General features: G+C 42.4%; 1 protein-coding gene across 7 annotated transcripts in view; it reads left to right on the top strand.

Annotated features, from left to right (window-relative positions):
* Positions 1 to 18,664, top strand: part of KANSL1L (KAT8 regulatory NSL complex subunit 1 like) — a 94,704-nt gene that overhangs the window by 32,527 nt on the left and 43,513 nt on the right. For all 7 annotated transcript variants that reach the window (XR_005227425.2, XR_005227424.2, XR_006284710.1 and 4 more), the window contains 3 exons: positions 2,771 to 2,968; positions 4,246 to 4,367; positions 17,613 to 17,817. Coding sequence is in view for 2 of the 7 variants with exons in the window: in XM_037913037.2 (XP_037768965.1) it covers positions 2,771 to 2,968; positions 4,246 to 4,367; positions 17,613 to 17,817 (525 nt within the window). In the remaining 5 variants the exon portion in view is untranslated. The remainder of the gene's footprint in view (positions 1 to 2,770; positions 2,969 to 4,245; positions 4,368 to 17,612; positions 17,818 to 18,664) is intronic.

Raw genomic sequence — 18,664 nt, 5'->3', positions numbered from 1 at the left:
TGCGTTTACAACGTTTGGGGAAGGTGAAACATCTAGAACACTAAACTAGAGTGGTATGGGGGAGATCCCACTCTGCTGGCATCCAGAGGTACCAGGCGAGACGCAGTCCCTCTTCTCTACCCTTATGGATTCAGAGGAGGAACTGCAGGGCTCTAGGGAGCCAAGAGACTCTTCTAATTGGAAAACAGTCACACAGAAAAAGTCAGTGGAAAACCAAAAACTGCTTTGTTGCCAAAACTAAATGCTTTTGTTTTCAGGTTCTCTCTCGTTGTTTTTTTGGTTGGTTTAAAAAAAAATAAAATCCTTTTTATTGTATTTTTCTGTGGCAACTCTCACTTCCATTTTCCAACTATTTCTGCTTAGAGTCTCCCTGGCTACAGGCCAGCCTCCTCTCCTTACCCTCCTGCCTTCTCTCCATTCCTCTTCCCCTTTCCTTTTTGTTTCTCCTAACCCTCCCGTGTTAATGTCTCTTGTCCCTTCCTCCCTTCCTTTTTTAAAGTCTCTTGTTTCTGTTAACTCCTTTCATTTCTTCTTTCCCCTCCCCCCACTCCAGTTGTGCAATATATTCATTAAAAAAACTCCAATGAAAAACAGTTTCTAAAAAATTGACTTTTGCCTGCATCATGTGGCTTGTGTGTTCTTTCCCTTTCTTCTACTCTTTGAATGTTGTGTTTAGACTGTAAATTCTTCAGGGCAGGGATTGTGTGTTTTCCTTTTTGTTTGTAGAGTATCTGCTACAACCAAATCATGCTTTGTGCCTTTTTGAGTACCCACACAAAACAAGTAATAAATAAGCTACATACTAGAAAATGAAGTGGAAGATTGCCATAGCAAATATCAAAGTAGGCTCAAACTACGTATTTTTCTCTTGTTCTAAAAGTCTTTTGTTGATGTGAATGGCAAAGAGACATGATTACCTTTACAAAGGGCAATGAAAAGGATTTGAATTTTCTTTTTCATCCACCCCGAACCAAGGTCTGCTGTGTCTGTCAGCTTGCATTAGAGAGATTCAAGGCTGGCAGATCCTTCCTTTTGACCTAAGAGAAGGATTAGAAGAAACTGGATTTCCCTGGTCACAAGGCCTCGTTTTCAGCTGCTCTGGCTGTGTGGACCACAAATTATCATATCAAGTACACTTATGTTTGGGAAAAGCTTTAGTCACACCTGGACTTTCTCCTGATAATTTGCACAGAGAAACCAGAACCAGCCTGATGTAAGGCCAGTATGTCTGTAAACATTTCCGTTCAGTGGACATGTAGGTTACCACGCCTAGGTTCTCTGCAGCAGTTCTTCAGTTTTTAACTTTGCTCTTGGGTACACAACTTGCTGTTTAGTTTGAACAGTGGAAACAATGGACAGATTGGAGAAGATGAGGGCATCTTCATGTTGCTTATGTCCCTCTGAGTTTTCCTTCTCAAAAAATAATCCTAATTCCAGATTGTAGGGCTAGTTGCCACTGAGGCAGGACTCACGGTGTCAGTGTGATATTGGGGAGGACCATCCAATAAAACCACAAACATGGAAGCATCACAGGAGCCTCAGCAAAGGCAGAGACCATCTTCCTATTGGGTATTAGAAGTTATAGAAGCATCTTGATTGAGTTCCACACCATACCATTCCTTCACCCTCCATAACTTTTAAGTGAGCACACTCACTAGAAACCAAAACATGAGCAGATGAAGTGGGAAGATCCCATTCTTTCATCACTGAATAGTAGCTCTGATTTATATCTGGATAGCTCTAAGTACCAGATTTACACTCCCAGCTAATGCCATCAAATTCCAAGTTTCTGTCGGCTTTGCTAAATGGAAAAGAAACACATAAGTTCAGGCTAATGGCTATTTAGCATGACCAGTTGAGACAATAGGTTTGGTTGTCTCAAAGCTCTGTTTTGGTTATCGTTTTATTTTACTTTTTGCAATAATGTCTTTGACTTTGCAGTGTCTTATTTTAGGAAATGGATTTGAATGCTTTTGACACTTAATTTTTGTAACTGGAGAACAAAGTAAAATGTTTTTTGTTTTTGTTTTTTTTTAAACATCTGGTGTTCATTACTGTGAACGGTGATATTTATCTCTTTAAGGTATTTATACTCCAGATGAGATACTGCAAAAATACATTGAGGCTATTTTATTCCTGCACATGCCCTTGAAGAACAATGGGCTTCGTAGAAAAATATTTTATATAGGATTGTTGCCTCCATAAATACAAAACCAAGAAAATGCATAACTCCAAAAAAACAATTTGTCTTGAATTATGGTGAAAGGCTGTTTGTGTTGTTTTATACTTTGATGGATTAGAGAGAGAAACCTTGACATTTTGCGTGGGTGGCAGCAGTGGCGGGGGAAGGGAACATTTTAAGGACTTCCAGAGTAAACCTCTGAGCTGTAAAGATGTTAACTAACTTGGAAATCAAAGGCTGGGGTTTTTTTTCCCTACAAAGAGGAAATCATCTTAAAACATCAGGCAAAGGATCACATACTTGATTATATCAAGTATGGATTTCTAATTTAAATTTTGGCACAGGCTCTGAGACAGTCCTATGACACGTAGGTTTAGTGCTGCTAAGGAAAAAAAAGAATGTTACAGCTTTGCTATTGCTTAAATGCATTAAGTATTATTTACATGTTGTATGTACTGGGCATACTCAAAACTGTTCCAAAGAGTTGCTGTGGACTTAAGAGGTATGTTCCAGGTTGACTGCCACTTGAAAATGATTTAGGAAGGTTAATTTGTTGTCCACCAACTGTTTTCAATTGCTGTTGTCTAGGGGATGGTGATCTTACAAGAATTCCCACTTCCAAAAGACATTTTGAAGAAGCAAACACAATTGACAAACCCAGAAGCTTTATTAAACACCACGGGGAATTCTCAAGCTACTCTTGAGAGACAGGATTCTTTGCCGGAACACGATTTTGAAATGTCACCAAGCAGCCCTACTTTACTTCTACGAAACATAGAAAAACAGGTAAAGTAAAATAAGAACTGAGTGTCAAATGGAGCCAAGTGACCTATTACAGAATTAGGGCAAGCTACGCGGTATTTATTCACAGAACCGTAAAGATATTTCACATTCCTAACAGTGGCTGCTGATGAATTTAAGATCTTAAATAAATAAATTGGTCACTAGGTTTACAAATTAACTTTTCATTACTGAAGTGTCTATAATTCTGTTTTGATTTAATCAAAGTGGCCATCTCTTGCTTCGGAGAAATAAATATCAGGTTTCTGCACAATAGCTCTAACAGTTCCCCATGTAACTTCTTGTCCTTAACAATTTAGTTTAGTGCATTTTTGCTACTGTTTCTCATTTCACAGAATTATAGTCCTGTAAATGAGTGCAACTTTTCTGTGAAAGTACGTTACATTTAAAAAAACCAAACCTTTGCTCACCTTCTCTCCTCAACAAATATAGGGCCAATTCTGTGAAAAAGTTACATCTCTGTAACCCCACTGACTTCAGTGGAATAGGCATTGCTGAGAACAGAATTTTGATGCATGGTGTCCCAAATATTAATTTCCACATTGGATTCTTGGAAATATGGTGTAGGTTTTCCTTTCCTTACAAAGTATATAAGGGGAACGTGTTGGTGAACCAACTATAGGAAACTTGTTAGGATAATGTGGAGTAAAACTTGCCTTTTTATTATGTCAAACAAAGAAAATATAAGATTGATCATACATTTAGATACATCACTGGGAAAACTAGAACACTTTTTAAAAGGGAGATAAAAGTAGTTTCAGGTACTACACCTGCTCCATACTGCCCCTGCCAAGTTTTTGTGACTTTGTGGTAACATTTTCCTATTTTTAAAATGTTTCCTCTCCTGTTTACTGTAAAAGAGGAAAAAATAAAACACAAAGTAAACTGGAGGGTATTTTTTAGAATGTCCCATCTTAACTTGCTTACTTGGAGCATTCAACGTGCCGTTCTTTGCAAAGCAGGTTACTTAAAAGTTCAGATTTAAGGGGTTTTTTTTCTTAAATATATTGCTCTAAAAATATCTAAACTGTGTCCTTGGCAGTGGTTCAGCAAGAATCTAACAAACATAATGTATTGTTTTTTAAAGTTCAAAATAAAACTTGTGAAATAACAAGCATAGCATTTTTTATATGTACAGAGATCTTGTGTTTACTTGATCTAGTTTTCTCCATGATGAACAAGAATACTAAATGGGGGGTGGGGGGACACTTTTTAGTTTGATGCTTTGTGTGAATGAAAAGTTCGGCTACTGTGTTTTTCAGAGTGCTCAGCTGAGTGAAATCATCAATAATCTGATTGCTCCACTCAATCTGTCCCCCACGTCCTCTCCTCTCTCTTCCAAGTCCTGTAAGCAGAAACAACTGGTCAATGGCATATCTCTCAGGTAGGTGACCGTGTGGTGTAATTTTGGTTTCTTGAGAACAGGCTAGTACTGTAACCTCAGCAGTTTTATTTGTAATGTTAAATCAGTAAAACTAGTAATTTTACAGTAGTAAATATAAAAAGGAGAGAACTTTTGCTTCTGAACTTAATTAAAGGTAGCAGCTTTGTTCCTGAGGTTGCCATAAATTCCACAGACTATTACACACATGTGAAATCTTCATATGACAAACACAGCTGTGAAGTGGGGTAAAAATAACAGTAGGTATGATCATTCATTATTGCAGACTTAAAATTGTATTTATTGTGCCAGAATGAAATCTTCTGAGGACAATGATGTAATTGATTAGACTTTGGAGTATGTTGTCTGAAAACAGTCCTGTTTTATATGATGACTTTCCTTTGTTAACAATGAAAACACTTCTTTAATAAGAAAAAATATTAAGGTATCATAATTATATATTGCAAACATTCAGTGATTGATTTATCTTTTTGATAATTTACTTTCCTGCATAATTATAGCATATTACTTTGTGAAATGAATAGCAGACAAATGTTTGTCAGTGATGCCATTTTGCACTTGTTTAGAAGTTGTATCTCTTGTTCAAAGCTCTTAAAATACTGTACTAATAAACATTAGCTTCAAAACAAAATTGAGATAAGTACTATCCTTATTTTACAAAAAAAAAATGTAAGCACAGAGGGTGTGTGATCTTGAGAAATTAGTAGTCTGCTTTTGCAGAGCTGCTGAGTACCCACAACTGCTGTTGATATCAGTGGGAGAAGAGAATACTTGCCATCTGTGGAAAATCAGTCCCCTTGTGACTCTGCTAAAGTCACAGAGGGTGTTTATGGCAAAGTTTGGAGCAGAAGACAAGTCTCCGGACTCCTGGTCCTGTGCCTTAACCATAATATTGTGATTTCAGAAGTTATCTTTGATTTGTTTAAACAAATTTATTTCTAGAAATATTTTCGGAACTATCTTTTTAGAATGAGATGTGTCAAATTTTAAACTATACTTGCGGGGGAGGAAGGAGAAATTCCTTGCCTTCTGCTGTACACTACTCTTCTAGTATAGTCTTGCTGTCATGTCTTAGCCTAAAAGATGTAAACTTGTGTGTGTCTGTGTGGGGGTGGAGGGGCACTGTCATGTACTTGCTGTAGGGTTTCTAGGTTTTTATTGTTTGCTAGTAATGTAAGAAACTTTCAACATGTTTAACTGAGGTTTGAAATAGAAAGTGAAAAGGGAAATATTGTGGAGGGTGATATACAGCGGAAGGGGGAATTTGGTTTATTTGTGCTGTCGATTTTTAGTAGAACTATGTTATAGGGTTTGTGTTTCTTGTATTTGTTGGAGGCACATAGAGTGTTCATACAAGTGTCTCTTGTTTTATCAATCTAAATAAACGAATCACTGACACAGTAGATTTGGAGTGTTTTTCAAAACACTGAGTTCTGTTTTCACCGCCTTCCAACTCTGTGTAATAGCTGTCATCTGTGGAGCATGGAAGCAGGCATTGTTTTCTGGAGAAGCATTTACTACTTTTCAGAGGGTAGAGGGTAGAATGAGAGGGCTGCAAAACAGTGAAGTACTACTGGTAGAGAGCAGTCCATACAAACTAAATTGAACACATTTAAAAAGCAAACATTGGAGCTTCTGAATTCCTGTCTCCTACCCAAGCCGCTTGCGTTGGTCGGATTGACTTTTAATTCATAGAGGGGAAAATGCTCTGCCCTGAACCAAGGCTTTCGCCAGTGACGGAGTGGTAGCAGAGCTTTGCTGCAGCAGCTTCTGCAACCCCTGTGAGCTCCCTTGGGTGCAGGAGGGTTTGATTGGTAGGTCCACCTAGGGTGTGTCTACATTGCAGCTGTCAGCAAGCCGCCCAGCCCGGGTAGGCAGACTTACTCTAGTAGTGTGGCCATTGTGGCCCAGGCTGGAGCTCAAGTCTGTCTACCTGGGCTGGAAGGATCACTCCCCTCTGCAATGTAGATATACCCCTAACATTTGAGTCAGTGACTCCATTCTCCCCCCGATCCCTCATTATGGTACACAGGCAGCACTTGCAGAATTGTGGGGGTTGCAAACCCTCTATATAGGCTCCCTGTATCCTTCCTTCCCATTAGAACAAAAACTTACTGTTTAACTCTGGACAAAGCCATCTGTGTCTGAAGAGAGGGTAAGATTTGCCCTGTGAGTTGTACCCAGCTCATTAACATTAAAGAGGTAAACTTGCATGAGAATGAGCCTTGTTTTTGGTATTTTTCCAACTTTGCTTAATGCAGCTCCCAACATCATATCCTTTTGTCAGCAGGTGGAAAGAGTAAACAAAGAGAAATTCATTGTAACCTCCCCTTGTAAATGAAGTCGTGAGGACTTGAGCGCACACACTCTTGACAGATCCTCACTGTTGGGAGCATGCATCTTAACTCCTCTTTGTGTAGAAAACAATGACAGTTGGGCTTGCACATGTGGCATGCACCCCTCCGTGGATCCAAACTGGGAAAAGGTATATAAAGGATCTAGTCTCCAACTGTTCTCAGTTCATTTCCTGCCACTAAGCATTGGAGTCTCTGAACCATTATTCATCCTGACCGCACTGCAGACTATCTGTTTTTCTAAATGCTTCTATTTATTTGATAGGTTATAGTTAAACAACATTTAAAATTGATTAGTAGGTTGGTGCTTGGCTTAAGACAGCTAGGTCTGTGTCAGTCATTGCACAATTCCAGATTGGTGTTTGTCCGTGCTATGTGCAGTTCTGATCTGGATATCATCCATTTCCTGTTCTAGAATAGTCATTGACCATTCTGTTGCCTCTTGTTTTGTGGTGTCCTACAATATTTTGATGCAGATGGTGGTGTGCGTCATGAGAAAATGTCTAGATGGACCAGCACACCAAATGCCTTCAGAGCCTGAGGGGAAAAAATCTAAAGAACAGGCACCATGATCTGAGCCTTCATCAGATCTGAAGCATAGGAAGAAGTAAGATGCAAACAGACCCTCCTCAATCTTTCTCTCTTCCACCCTTAAGAAATAACAACATGGATCTGGGCAGTTGTCCAGTGCAAACTGATCCTTCACTTAGTCACTTCTCCAAGGCTTCTTGCCTTTGACTGATGACTCCAGAGGGTTTTCACTCCCATTATTTTCTAATCTCAAATTAAACAGGTGAGTCTTCAAACTTTATTATAATGGAGAGCCCAGATCAAAATCATGTGGAAATTCAGGTTTTGTATGGTTAAGCTGGCCACTGTTCCTCCTGTTATAAATTGTCAAGATTGATTCTAGGCTTTTGACAGAAATATGTTCTGATACATTTCAGTCAGGGCTAAACATAGGAAGTACCTCAGATTCTGGGTAGGCACACAATCCTTGTGCTTCAGTGTGGTTCTCAAGTCTTCACCAAATACATCGTGGTGATAGTGGCCCATCTAAGGTGCCTAGGGGTACGGGTAAATCTCTTGTTTGTCAAGGCCCAGTCTCCTCAGTGAGTTTCTTCCGAAGAACATAAGAATGTCAATACTGGATCAGACCAATGGTCTGTCTAGCCCAGTATCCTGTTTTCTGACAGTGGCCAATGCCAGATACTTCAGAGAGATTGAACAGAACAGAGACTTAGGGACACCCAGAGCATGGAATTGCATCCCTGACCATCTTGACTAAAAGCCATTGATGGACCTATTCTCCATTAAGTTATCTAATTCTTTTTTGAACCGTGTTATGCTTGTGGCCTTCACAGCATCCCCTGGCAATGAGTTCCACAGGTTGACTCTGTGTTGTGTGTAGTACTTCCTTATGTTTTGATTTAAACCTGCTGCCTGTTAATTTCATTGAGTGACCCCTGGTTCTTGTGTTATACGAAGGGGTAAGTAACACTTCCTTATTGACTTTCTCCACACAATTCATGATTTTATAAACCTCTGCCCTATCTCCCCTCCGTCATCTCTTTTCCAAGCTGAATAGTCCTAGTCTTTTTAATCTCTCTTCATATGGAAGCTGTTCCATATCCCTAATCATTTTTGTTCCCCTTTTCTAATTCTCTTTTAAGATGAGATGACCAGAACTGCACACAGTATTCAAGGTGTTGGTGTACAGTGGATTTATATAGTGGCATTATGATATTCCCATCTTATTATCTATCCCTTTTCTAATGGTGCCTAGTATTGTTAGGTTTTTTTGGCTGCTGCTGCACATTTAGGAGATGTTTTCATCTGCTATCCATAGTGACTCCAAGATCTTTTTCTTGAGTAGTAATACGAGTGAAGGCACAAAGCACCATTTTTTAACCCCGGAACGAAGGGCATAGTCTCCCAGTGAAGTCGGGGCGGGTCCCAAGTGAGTCGAGGGGGAACTAACTACACTAACGCTAATAACTAACTATACAAGAAAAACAAAGAGAAATAATGAACAGTACTGGAACGGATGAGAACACTCTTGTAGACAAACTATGAGCACGGAGGAACAAGGATTCTGACTCTAACAATGCAGCAGTAAGGGAACCAAAGGGGCGCCTCCCCGCACATCCTCATATAACCTTGCCTGGAGCTCGAGGTGACATACTACACACATGCAGGTCAATGGACACTGCTGCAGAAATCTTTCAGAGCATGGCGTACATGCGCACCCATGTTTGGAATACATATAGGGCCCATCACTCAAAGAAGAATAGCTAATATAGACTCCTTCATTTTGTATGTATAGTTGGGATTATGTTTTCTAACATGTATTACTGTACACTTATTAACATCGAATTTCATCTGCCATTTTGTTGCCCGGTCACTCAGTTTTGTGAGATCCCTTGTAACTCATAGCAGTCTGCTTTGGACTTAACTATCTTGAGTAATTTTGTATCGTCTGCAAACTTTGCCACCTCACTGTTTTCCCCCTTTTTCCAGATCATTTATTAAATGTGTTGAACAACATTGGTCCCAATACAGATTCTTGGGGGACCCAGTTGTTTAACTCTCTCCATTGTGAAAACTGAGCATTTATTCCTACCCTTCTGTTTCCTCTCTTTTTAACCAGTTACTGATCCATGAGAGGACCTTCCCTCTTATCCCATGACTCCTTACTTTGCTTAAGAGCCTATAGTGAGGGACCTTGTCAAAGACTTTTTGAAAGTCCAAGTACATTATATCTACTGGAACACCCTTTTCCACATATTTGTTGACCCTCTCAAGGAATTCTAATGGTACTGAAATAATTGCCAGGATCATCTCTGGAGCCTTCTTTAAAAATTGGTGTCACAGTAGCTATCTGTTGTTTGTCTGGTACAGAGGCTGATTTAAGTGATAGGTTACATACCAGTTAGTAGTTCTACAATTTCATATTTGAGTTCCTTCAGAACTCTTAGGTAAATACCATCTGATCCTGGTGACTAACTACTACTAAATTTAATTCCAAAACCTTCTCTATCAACACCTGAATCTGGGCAGTTCTCTGGATTTGTCACCTAAAAAGAATGACTCCAGTGTGGGAATCTCCTTCACATCCTCTGCAGTGAAGACCAATGCAAAAGAATTCATTTAGTTCCTCCACAGTGGAGGAATGCTCTTTTTTTCTTCCCTGAATGCTCCTTTAGCACCTCGACCGTCCAGTGGCCACACTGATTGTTTGCCAGACTTCCTGCTTCGGGTGGTCTTACATTTGTTTTTGCTGTTTTAATTTTTGTGTCTTTTGCTAGCTGTTCTTCAAATTCTTTTTTGGCCTGCCTAATTATACTTTGACACTTGACTTCTCAGAATTTATGCTCTTTTCTGTTTTTCTAAGTAGGATTTGACTTGCAATTTTTAAAAGATATCTTTTTGTCTCTAATTACCTTTTTTTTTTACTCTGTTTAGCCATGGTGGCATTTTTTTGGTCCTCCTCTGGGTTTGACATACAGACACACACTTTTAGTTTGAGCCTCTATTACAGTGTTTTTGAAGTTCCCATGCAATTTGCAGGCATTTCAGGCTTGTGATTGTTCCTTTTAATTTCCATTTAACTAGCTTCCTGATTTTTGTGTAGTCCCCCTTTTTGAAGTTAAATGCTACTATGGTTGGTTTCTTTTACTCTCCCCACGCCTCCCGGGGATGTTAAATTTAATTACTTTATGGTCGCTATTGCTGAGCAGCTCAGCTGTATTATTAACCTTTTGGACCAGATCCTGTAGTCCACTTAGGACTAAATCAAGAATCTTGTTGAATCTTCTTGTTGGGAGAATTCCCAATTCATTTTGCATAGAACTTTTCCTTCACTAAGACATAGAGACTAACTTTCATAGGAGCAGCTGTCAACTCTATAGTGTTGGCTGCTTTCCTACCAGGAGAGAGACAGTCAAAAATACATAGCTTCAATAAAGGTGCAACCTCATGACATGAAAATAACCTTTTGAGTCTTCTGGGCTTATGGCCTCCTGCACATATGTGAGTCTGTTTCTCTTACTGAGAATGTGGGCTCTGCAATCCTGGCTAACCATCAGTTTCAGAACAGGAAAAGGCAATTTACTAGCACGGTTGAGAGTGCCATAGCAAATTCAAGAATTCCACATCTGGTGGTGGTTAATTTCCAATATCCTTTTGCAGAGTCGTATTTTGACAGCCATCTGAATTTCCATTTATAGGAATGGATGCTTCAAACCTGGGTTGGGGAGTCCATCTGGTCGACTTTGTCAGGGAAACCAGACTGTGTACTGGAGCCCTGAACAGTACTACTGGTGCTGAGACCTTTACTTTCCTGTACCAAGAATTTGTGAGAACGCACAGCCACAGGTGTTACTTCAGTGGATATGGGGGGACAGGATCTCACAACAGATTTTTTTGGTGGCTGCTCAGACAATTTTTCCGAAAATATTTAATTAACTTTAGGAAAAAGAAATAAATATGCCTGTAGACAAGTCCAAATCATTGTAACTTATTTATGTAGGGTTTTCTGAAGACTCAATAAAAATAATGTACAGTTGTCTCTATTCTTTATTTAGGGTGACCATATTTCCCTATGCTGAATACGGGACACCTGGTAAAATTACTCGTATTCAAGTGAATTCAATGGCAATCAATCAGAACTCTGCAGTACAAACGTTCAAATTAACATCAAGTTGACTGAGCCACTGTTAAAAAGAATCCAACTATGCAGTATTTCTTTTTATTTACCATCTTATCTTTAAGGCTTTAGGGCTCACATGGGCAGGGGTGGCACACAGACACACACTCACTCCCATATATCTCTCTCACACAGGGATGGGAGGGGTGACCAACTGATCCAACCCTCCCTGCCTGGTGCTGTCCGCCATCCATGTCTGGCTGGGCCCCTGGGACAGACCCTCCTCTCCTGGTATCTGGTGCTGCGTCATCCTGAGGCACACGTGGGGGGGCCCCACAGGGTCACATGGCCCCCCTCCCCAGATTTCTATCAGGGTTCACACCAGAATGTGGCCAGCAGCAGCCTTTTGGCACTGTGTGGGAAGGAAGGGACAGAAGCTGCTTCCAGTCGCGGGACAGGGGGGAGGGGAAGGGGACGAGAGGGATGACCTGGGCCATGTCTTTGCAGAGCTCATCTCTTCCCACTCCCCTGTGGCTGGAAGCTGCTTGTCCCTTCCTGCCTGCACAGTGTTGAAAGGCAGCTAACACCTCCACCACCTGTCCCACGACTACAGTGAGGGCAGGAAGGGTTAAACCCTAAGGAAACATTGTACACCAGGGACCTCAGGGGCTTCAGCAAACCTGGCCTGCGAGGTGGCTCAGCAGGGGAGGGTGCCATGGGGACGGAGCGGGTGAAGAGGGTGCTAAGACCCTGCCTGGGACCCTACTGTGGAGCCTGCAGGGTCAGAGTGGGAACAGGCTGGAAATCGCTTCTCCCCACCACTCCAGAGCTTAGCTGAGGGGCGGAGAGGCTTCCCCACGCCAGCTCTGTGGGGACTTTGGCACATACCGGAGGGTCTTGGGCTTTCCTGGGGCACCGGCCCAGCCAGAGGCAGTGGGGGAAGGAAGAAGCCTGCCTGCCAGCCAAGCTGTTGGTGAGCTGAGTGTCCGACCAGGGGCTGGTTCTCTGCACAGCACTGGGAGCGGGACGCACCCACCGGGGGGGATATGGAGGAGCTGAGGGGGCGGGTGATGGTGAAGGGGCAAAGCAGGGAGAGGACAGCGAGAGAGGGTGCAAGTTAAAGGGCATATGGGTGGGCAACAGAGGTGACACGTAACTGGCCACTGCCTGGCACCTATCCGCACACCCCAGCCACTGCAGCGTGCAGCCAATGTGGTCCGGAAATGGGACGGGGCGAGGCCCTGCTGGCCGAGAGCTGGCACGTAGTGGGGGCTGCAGTGACGGACAGGCAGGGGCAGTGGCCGGCCCTGCAGGAGCTGCAGCTTTGCCTTCCACACCCACCCCTATCGTCAGTCACTGGAGCCTGCCACTCATTGCTGGTGGGTGAGCGGCTGGCAAGCAGGGATCCGGCCAGCAGCAGGACCCGTCAGTATTGATGGGGGCGAGACAGAAAATATGGGACAGTTTGCCCATTTTTAAGAAAGAGTAGGCCCACCTGTAGGAGGGCTGAAATACGGGACTGTACCTCTAAAAACAGGATGTCTGGTCACCCAGTCTTTATTGGATTTAAACAGAATAGAAACACAAATAAGATTCTTTGCACATTCTTGTCTTTTTTTGTTGTTGTTGTTGTTTTTTTTTTTTTTAAAGATGTGCTAGCTAGTAAGTCTGCTACTGTGAAAAGTGATATTTGTATGTTTAATATCATTTTTCATAGCAGACTTACTCAGCTGGGGCAAGCCTGGGGACAAATTAGGCCCTGGATGGGGAGATGGGTAGGGAGGCAGCATGGGCAATGGGGGAAATGGATGAGGGGCAGGCAGTGGGGGTGGTCAGGGGCAATGGGGTGTAAGGCTGGGACCAGAGCCCACCACCGTGCAGCTGGGGCCGGGGATGGGGCCAGGGCCCGAGCCCCCCACCAGGGGATGGAGCCTGCTGCTGCATGGCTGACATCCAGGGCTAGAGGAAGCAGCGGGGGTCAGGAGCAATGCGGGGTGGTGGTGGTAAGTCCACGGCCAGAGCCCGGGGCTGGAGCCCACCATTGCACAGCCGGGGATCAAGGCTAGATCCCAAAGCCCTGTGGCCAGGAGACGGAACTTGCTGCCATGTGGCTGAAGCCCAGGACCAGAGGCAGCAGCGGCGGCTGGGGTGATGGGTGGGCGGGGAGAGCCTGCCGATACGTGGCCAGGGACTAGAATCAGAACCTGCTGCTGCCCAGCCGAGGCCAGAGTCAGAGACTGAAGCACTGGCACTGGGGATGGAGCCCAAAGCCCTGTGGCCAGGGGACAGAGCCTGCCCTCTGCCACCCCAGGCCTGAAGCCCGAAGCCCAAGCTCCCTCACTGTTTGTATCTCTGGAGGGGTGCAGGGTACAATCCCTGCTGGGGTATCTAGGTGGAGGGCTGCTGCTTTGCACCAGACCCTCCTCTCCCAAATCACTGCCCAGAAGGCTGTGGCTGCAGGTGGCCACTCATTTGAGAAACTGGTCTTAAAACAGACAGTGGGAGGAGCTGGCAAGGACATCAGCCGGGCAATTGAAGAGCCGGACAGAGCAGCAAGGTTAGGGAGGCAGAATTCACAAGGACTGGGGAGCTGGGCTTGGCAGCAGGGCTTCTTACTGAGTCATTGACTGTGCTGCCCAGTTCCCAAAGTCCCAGCCCATCTTCCCTGTTTTTTGGACCTCTCCTCCCACTCCGTACTCATTTCCACTATTAGTTCTGTTTTTATTAATGATACTATTAATAACAATAAAAGAGAAAAAAATAGAAACGGTTAAAAATGAAGTACAAAGTGTAAGACCTTCACTGTGGAATGGAGTTTGGGACTTGGAGAAATGGGAAGGGGTCATAGAACGAGGCTGCTGGTTTAGGGCCTGGCACCAGACTAAGCAGGAAGCCTGGGTACCATTGGCCTCTGCCACCCATCCCAGCTCCCCAGCTGTGTAGTATGACTCTGTGGCTCCCCTTAATGCCCAGCTTCTCTCCGTTCATATACTCTCCTATACAGCTCAACCTTCAAACTCTGATAATTATCAATATTAGAAAATGTCACCCTTTTTAAATGGCATGGGGAATGAGAGTCAGGGAACATCAAGAGGAGACGTCAAGGGGAGGAATGGAAGAGAAGAGCTTGTGACCATGAACATGGAGAAGGAGCAAGAGTCCCTGGGGCAAGGAGACTTCAAGGGTTGGTGAGGTATGGAAGTGAACATAGGATAGTGTGTAGTAGGACATACAATAGTCTAGGAGGTAGAGATGTGGGCTATAGGGGATAAGAAGGATCCCAGAAATCGGCCGCCTCTGTCCGGGAAATTGGACGTTAGTCATGTCATGAGAGAACAGAGTGTATAAAGTAGTGACATTTTTATGTGTAGAAAAACTGTTTAAAATAAATTTGTATAGACTTTAAAAGAAGTTCTTGTCTTCACAAGTGTGCGTGGTTGGGCTTGTGAAAATAATGTGGCTTTGCAGATGGAGGGAAACAGTCATTTAAAAAAGAGAAATCAATTTTTAAAATAACTTTCTAATTTTTGTTAATATGTACAGAATACATGATAGCGTTGGGTGGTATAAAGATTTTATTAGCACTTGGTATTGTCTGCTTAACTCATTGACTTCATCACTGATAAGTAAAGTGGTCATTGTGACTCATGCCAAAGAATACCCTTCATACCATACCAAGTCATACGTGTGTGTAATATAGTATATGTTTTTATATGATAATTGTTTTATAATGTATATAAAATGAAATGTCTTATAGGCAGACAGTCCCATTTTGTAGGGCCCCGTTTTGCAGCTTAGAGCTAGTTGTCAGAAAAGATTGATTGTTGGTATTGTAATGAGCTCATTTCTATTGTTTTATTGTCTGTTATCACGTAACAGTTGTATAAGCAATCTGTGATTTGTGGATTTTATCAAACTAAGATAAAAAATAACAGGAGTTGGTGCAGACAGATTACCTATTATGAAATCAGGGCATGAATATCTCATCTACTGACATTTCTCAGGCAGTTCAATGTTTTGTTGTTTGTGGTCTTTGATGTTATAAAAATAACGCACACTTGAATGCTTTTTGTAGTGAGCCTTTAACTTTGCAGGCAGATGTTGCTACAGCAACAAAATAAAGCAGGATACTATAAAAGTTAAATGCACTTTTATTGATTCATTCCCACCCAAGTGGAGGGTATTTTGGATTCTTATACTGCATTGAAATTGGTCTGATGAGGCAAACCAGCTCTATATTAGTAACACCGATTTAGCTGCTTTCAGTCATATATGATTATCGTCTCTGGGTGCTTTGTACTATTTTTGGCTTTTTAATACTTTCTCACAGTATAGTTTTTTTGTTCCTTTTTAAAATACTGCATGCTAATGAGGGTTGGTTTATAAGCAGTGTGCATATGGCTCAAGGTTAGCGAGATGTTTGGAGAAATCCACATGTGAAAGCGGTTAGGTGTTACAACTTGGCCCAGTACCCCTCTGAATTGATGATGCTATCCTACAGTGAGAGGACTTAATTGCTGGATTCAGTGTGCTTCAAAACCGGCTGGGTCTGGGCAGAGTCTAATCACTCTTTCTAGCTCTCTCAGTCTGTAAGGCACATTCCCAGGCTTAGACCTTGTGCCTGGGCCTTTCCTCTGCAGTTCAGCTACCCGAGACCCTGAAACCAGTGCTTCAGAGCCTCCCACTCACACATGTTGCTCCTAGGCTGAGGGCTCTCTGGGCTTCTATTTTAAGCCAGGCAGTACCTGGAAACAAAGCAAGGAATCCAGAGTGACTATTCTTAAAAGCTCTCGAGTAACAGATCTTTGAAAACGACAAAAAGCCTGGCAGTGCACCCTGTACTGGTCTGATCTGGCCTCATCTGAGACTTGGGAGTCTAGGGTTTGTCTGTGTTCAGACTGGGTGGAGTTCCTCTCGTACTCTGTCTGTCTGTCTCTCTCTCCTGTAAATGCTCCTCAGAATAGAATAGAATTTCTATCTCCTTACCATGTGCTCTACTGCAGCGGTTCTCAAACTGTGGGTCGGGACCCCAAAATTGGTCGCGACCCTGTTTTAATGGGGTCACCAGGGCTGGCGTTAGACTTGCTGGGGCCCAGGGCCAAAGCCCAAGCCCTACTGCCTGGGGCTGAAGCCAAAGACCGAGGGCTTCAGCCCTGGGTGATGGGACTCTGGTTACAGGCTCCCCACCTGGGACTTCAGCTTTGGCCCCCCCCACCTGAGGCGGCAGGGCTGAGGCTCCGGTCTCCCCTCCTAGGGTCGTGTAGTAATTTTCATTGTCAGAAGGGGGGTTGCAGTGCAATGTAGTTTAAGAACCCTGGCTCTACCGGAAGACTCCAGGTTCCCTCCCCTAGTCATGCTCATGCCCCTGTGTAGAAAAACCATTGTTCGTTTGAGGGTGGGAGACAGCAGTTGAGACACAATCAAATCCAGTGGCTCCAGATTGCGGATAGCTTCTCAGCATAATCCTTCAATAAGACGTCAAATACCTTTCCCGGGCAGGGCAGCTGTCTAGAATGCAATTCCTTGGGTTTGTCTTAGGCAAGATTAGACATGTGTTGAACACACACAATACAAAATTGAGTTTATAATTTGATACAAGTGTGTCACACTAGGCTGATATCTTTTATTCTGAATGAGCCTTGGTTTATAGTAGTTTTTTTTCTATTTAGTTACATTTGCCAAATAATTTAAAATAATTTAAGTAGCCATGCTACATTGAGACAAGATGATGGGCCTGATCCCATGTTACTTATGCCAGTGTAATTCCATTTACTTCAGTGGAATGTGGATAAATAGGGAAATGTCATGAATTGAGGTGTAGAGTTCTCAGCATTAAGGGTAAAATGCATAACGGAGTTGGTGTAGTTATTCTAAAAGCAAGTATTATAATTCCAGGAACTTTATGTACTCTCAACCTTAACTCAGTTTTCGCATAGGTTTTGTCTGGGAATAGAAAAGAAAATGTGAACAAGATAAATACAGAATTCCTTACAGTGTCACAAAAGGAAATTCATAATGTTAATAAATCAGTGACAAAGTTCTTATGCCACCAGTTGTGATTTCTTGAAGTAGTATGTTAAAACACAAGTGTTAATTTTGGGTGCCTCTAGAATTATGGAGCTAATACGCTTTAGTATGTAAATCTACTAGTTGTGAGAGGTTGCCTTTATATATTGAGCATTCTTGACCTTTTTGACTGATTTCAGTATTTTCCTGGCATTTCAGAGCTTCAGACAACAGAGAGGAAATGTCATCTTCTAGTAGCCAGTTGCTTGATCATCAACACATTAAAAAAAGAAGAAAAGACAGGACAAGGCTGAGATCTCCGTCTGTAACTATCATGAGCACATCTGCCCGAACAAGGCCACTTCAGAGTTTCCAGAAGAGGAAACTATACAGAATGAGCAGTGCATGTTGTTGGAATCAACAGGTAGAGCTGTCTCCTATCCTTTAGAAGACAAAAGCAAAGATTCCAGCTGGCAGTGTCTGTATGTGTCAGTCTGCTATAATGGTATATTACATGCTGCTGTTTTGATTGTTCAGTACATTCAGACAGCATGCAGTACACGTGACGGGAGTTTAGCTGTGTCAGCAGGAGTTCATAGTTAAGGAGTTGAATATAAAAATTGTTAAGAATCCTGCTTTATCAAATTCATGCATTTGTTTTACAGTTATCTTTAAATTCATTTTATAGTCGGGGGTGGGGTGATTTAACGATTTTTTTAAGGAAACTTTACTGCTGAGGAAACAAGCTACAACATAAATCTGCTAGCTGTTTGCTTTTAGAGCATTTGTTTAACTAAAGAAAGTTTACACAGCTGGTAGTGCATTATTGTGTGGGAAATTAAACTGCTATATCTTAATCTTGTTTCCGTTTTTGCCATTCCCAGCCAACTCTGCTCGCTTCTTCATAGCATTAGTAGTGCCTTAAAACTGTCTGTTATACATTAAGATTTTGTCTTTTACAAAGAAACTGAATTGAATTAAATGCTTAATGTGGAAAAATCTATTTTAGACTGCTACTTGTGTAAGACAAATGCTGTTTGTAGCCATGTCCACTTTTCCAGGAATACTCTGTGATTCCAAATGTTATGAATACTGAGTGAGTTTGCCACTTGCTCCTAAAGGGTTGAATTACCTGCTGTTTTCCAAATTAGTTGTAAGGTCATTATTAAAGCAGCATTAATCCCGAAGGATTTTGATGCTTTGCATGACCTTCCTGTACCTTTTAGATACTGTATTGTAATGGTGCTTTTGCATCACAGTAACACAGCCTG

The sequence above is a fragment of the Chelonia mydas genome, chromosome 11 (genome assembly GCF_015237465.2).
Source record: "Chelonia mydas isolate rCheMyd1 chromosome 11, rCheMyd1.pri.v2, whole genome shotgun sequence".
NCBI lineage: Eukaryota > Metazoa > Chordata > Testudines > Cheloniidae > Chelonia > Chelonia mydas.
The sequence above is the reverse complement of the archived record's forward strand: the minus strand, read 5'-3'. Positions and strand labels throughout refer to the sequence as shown.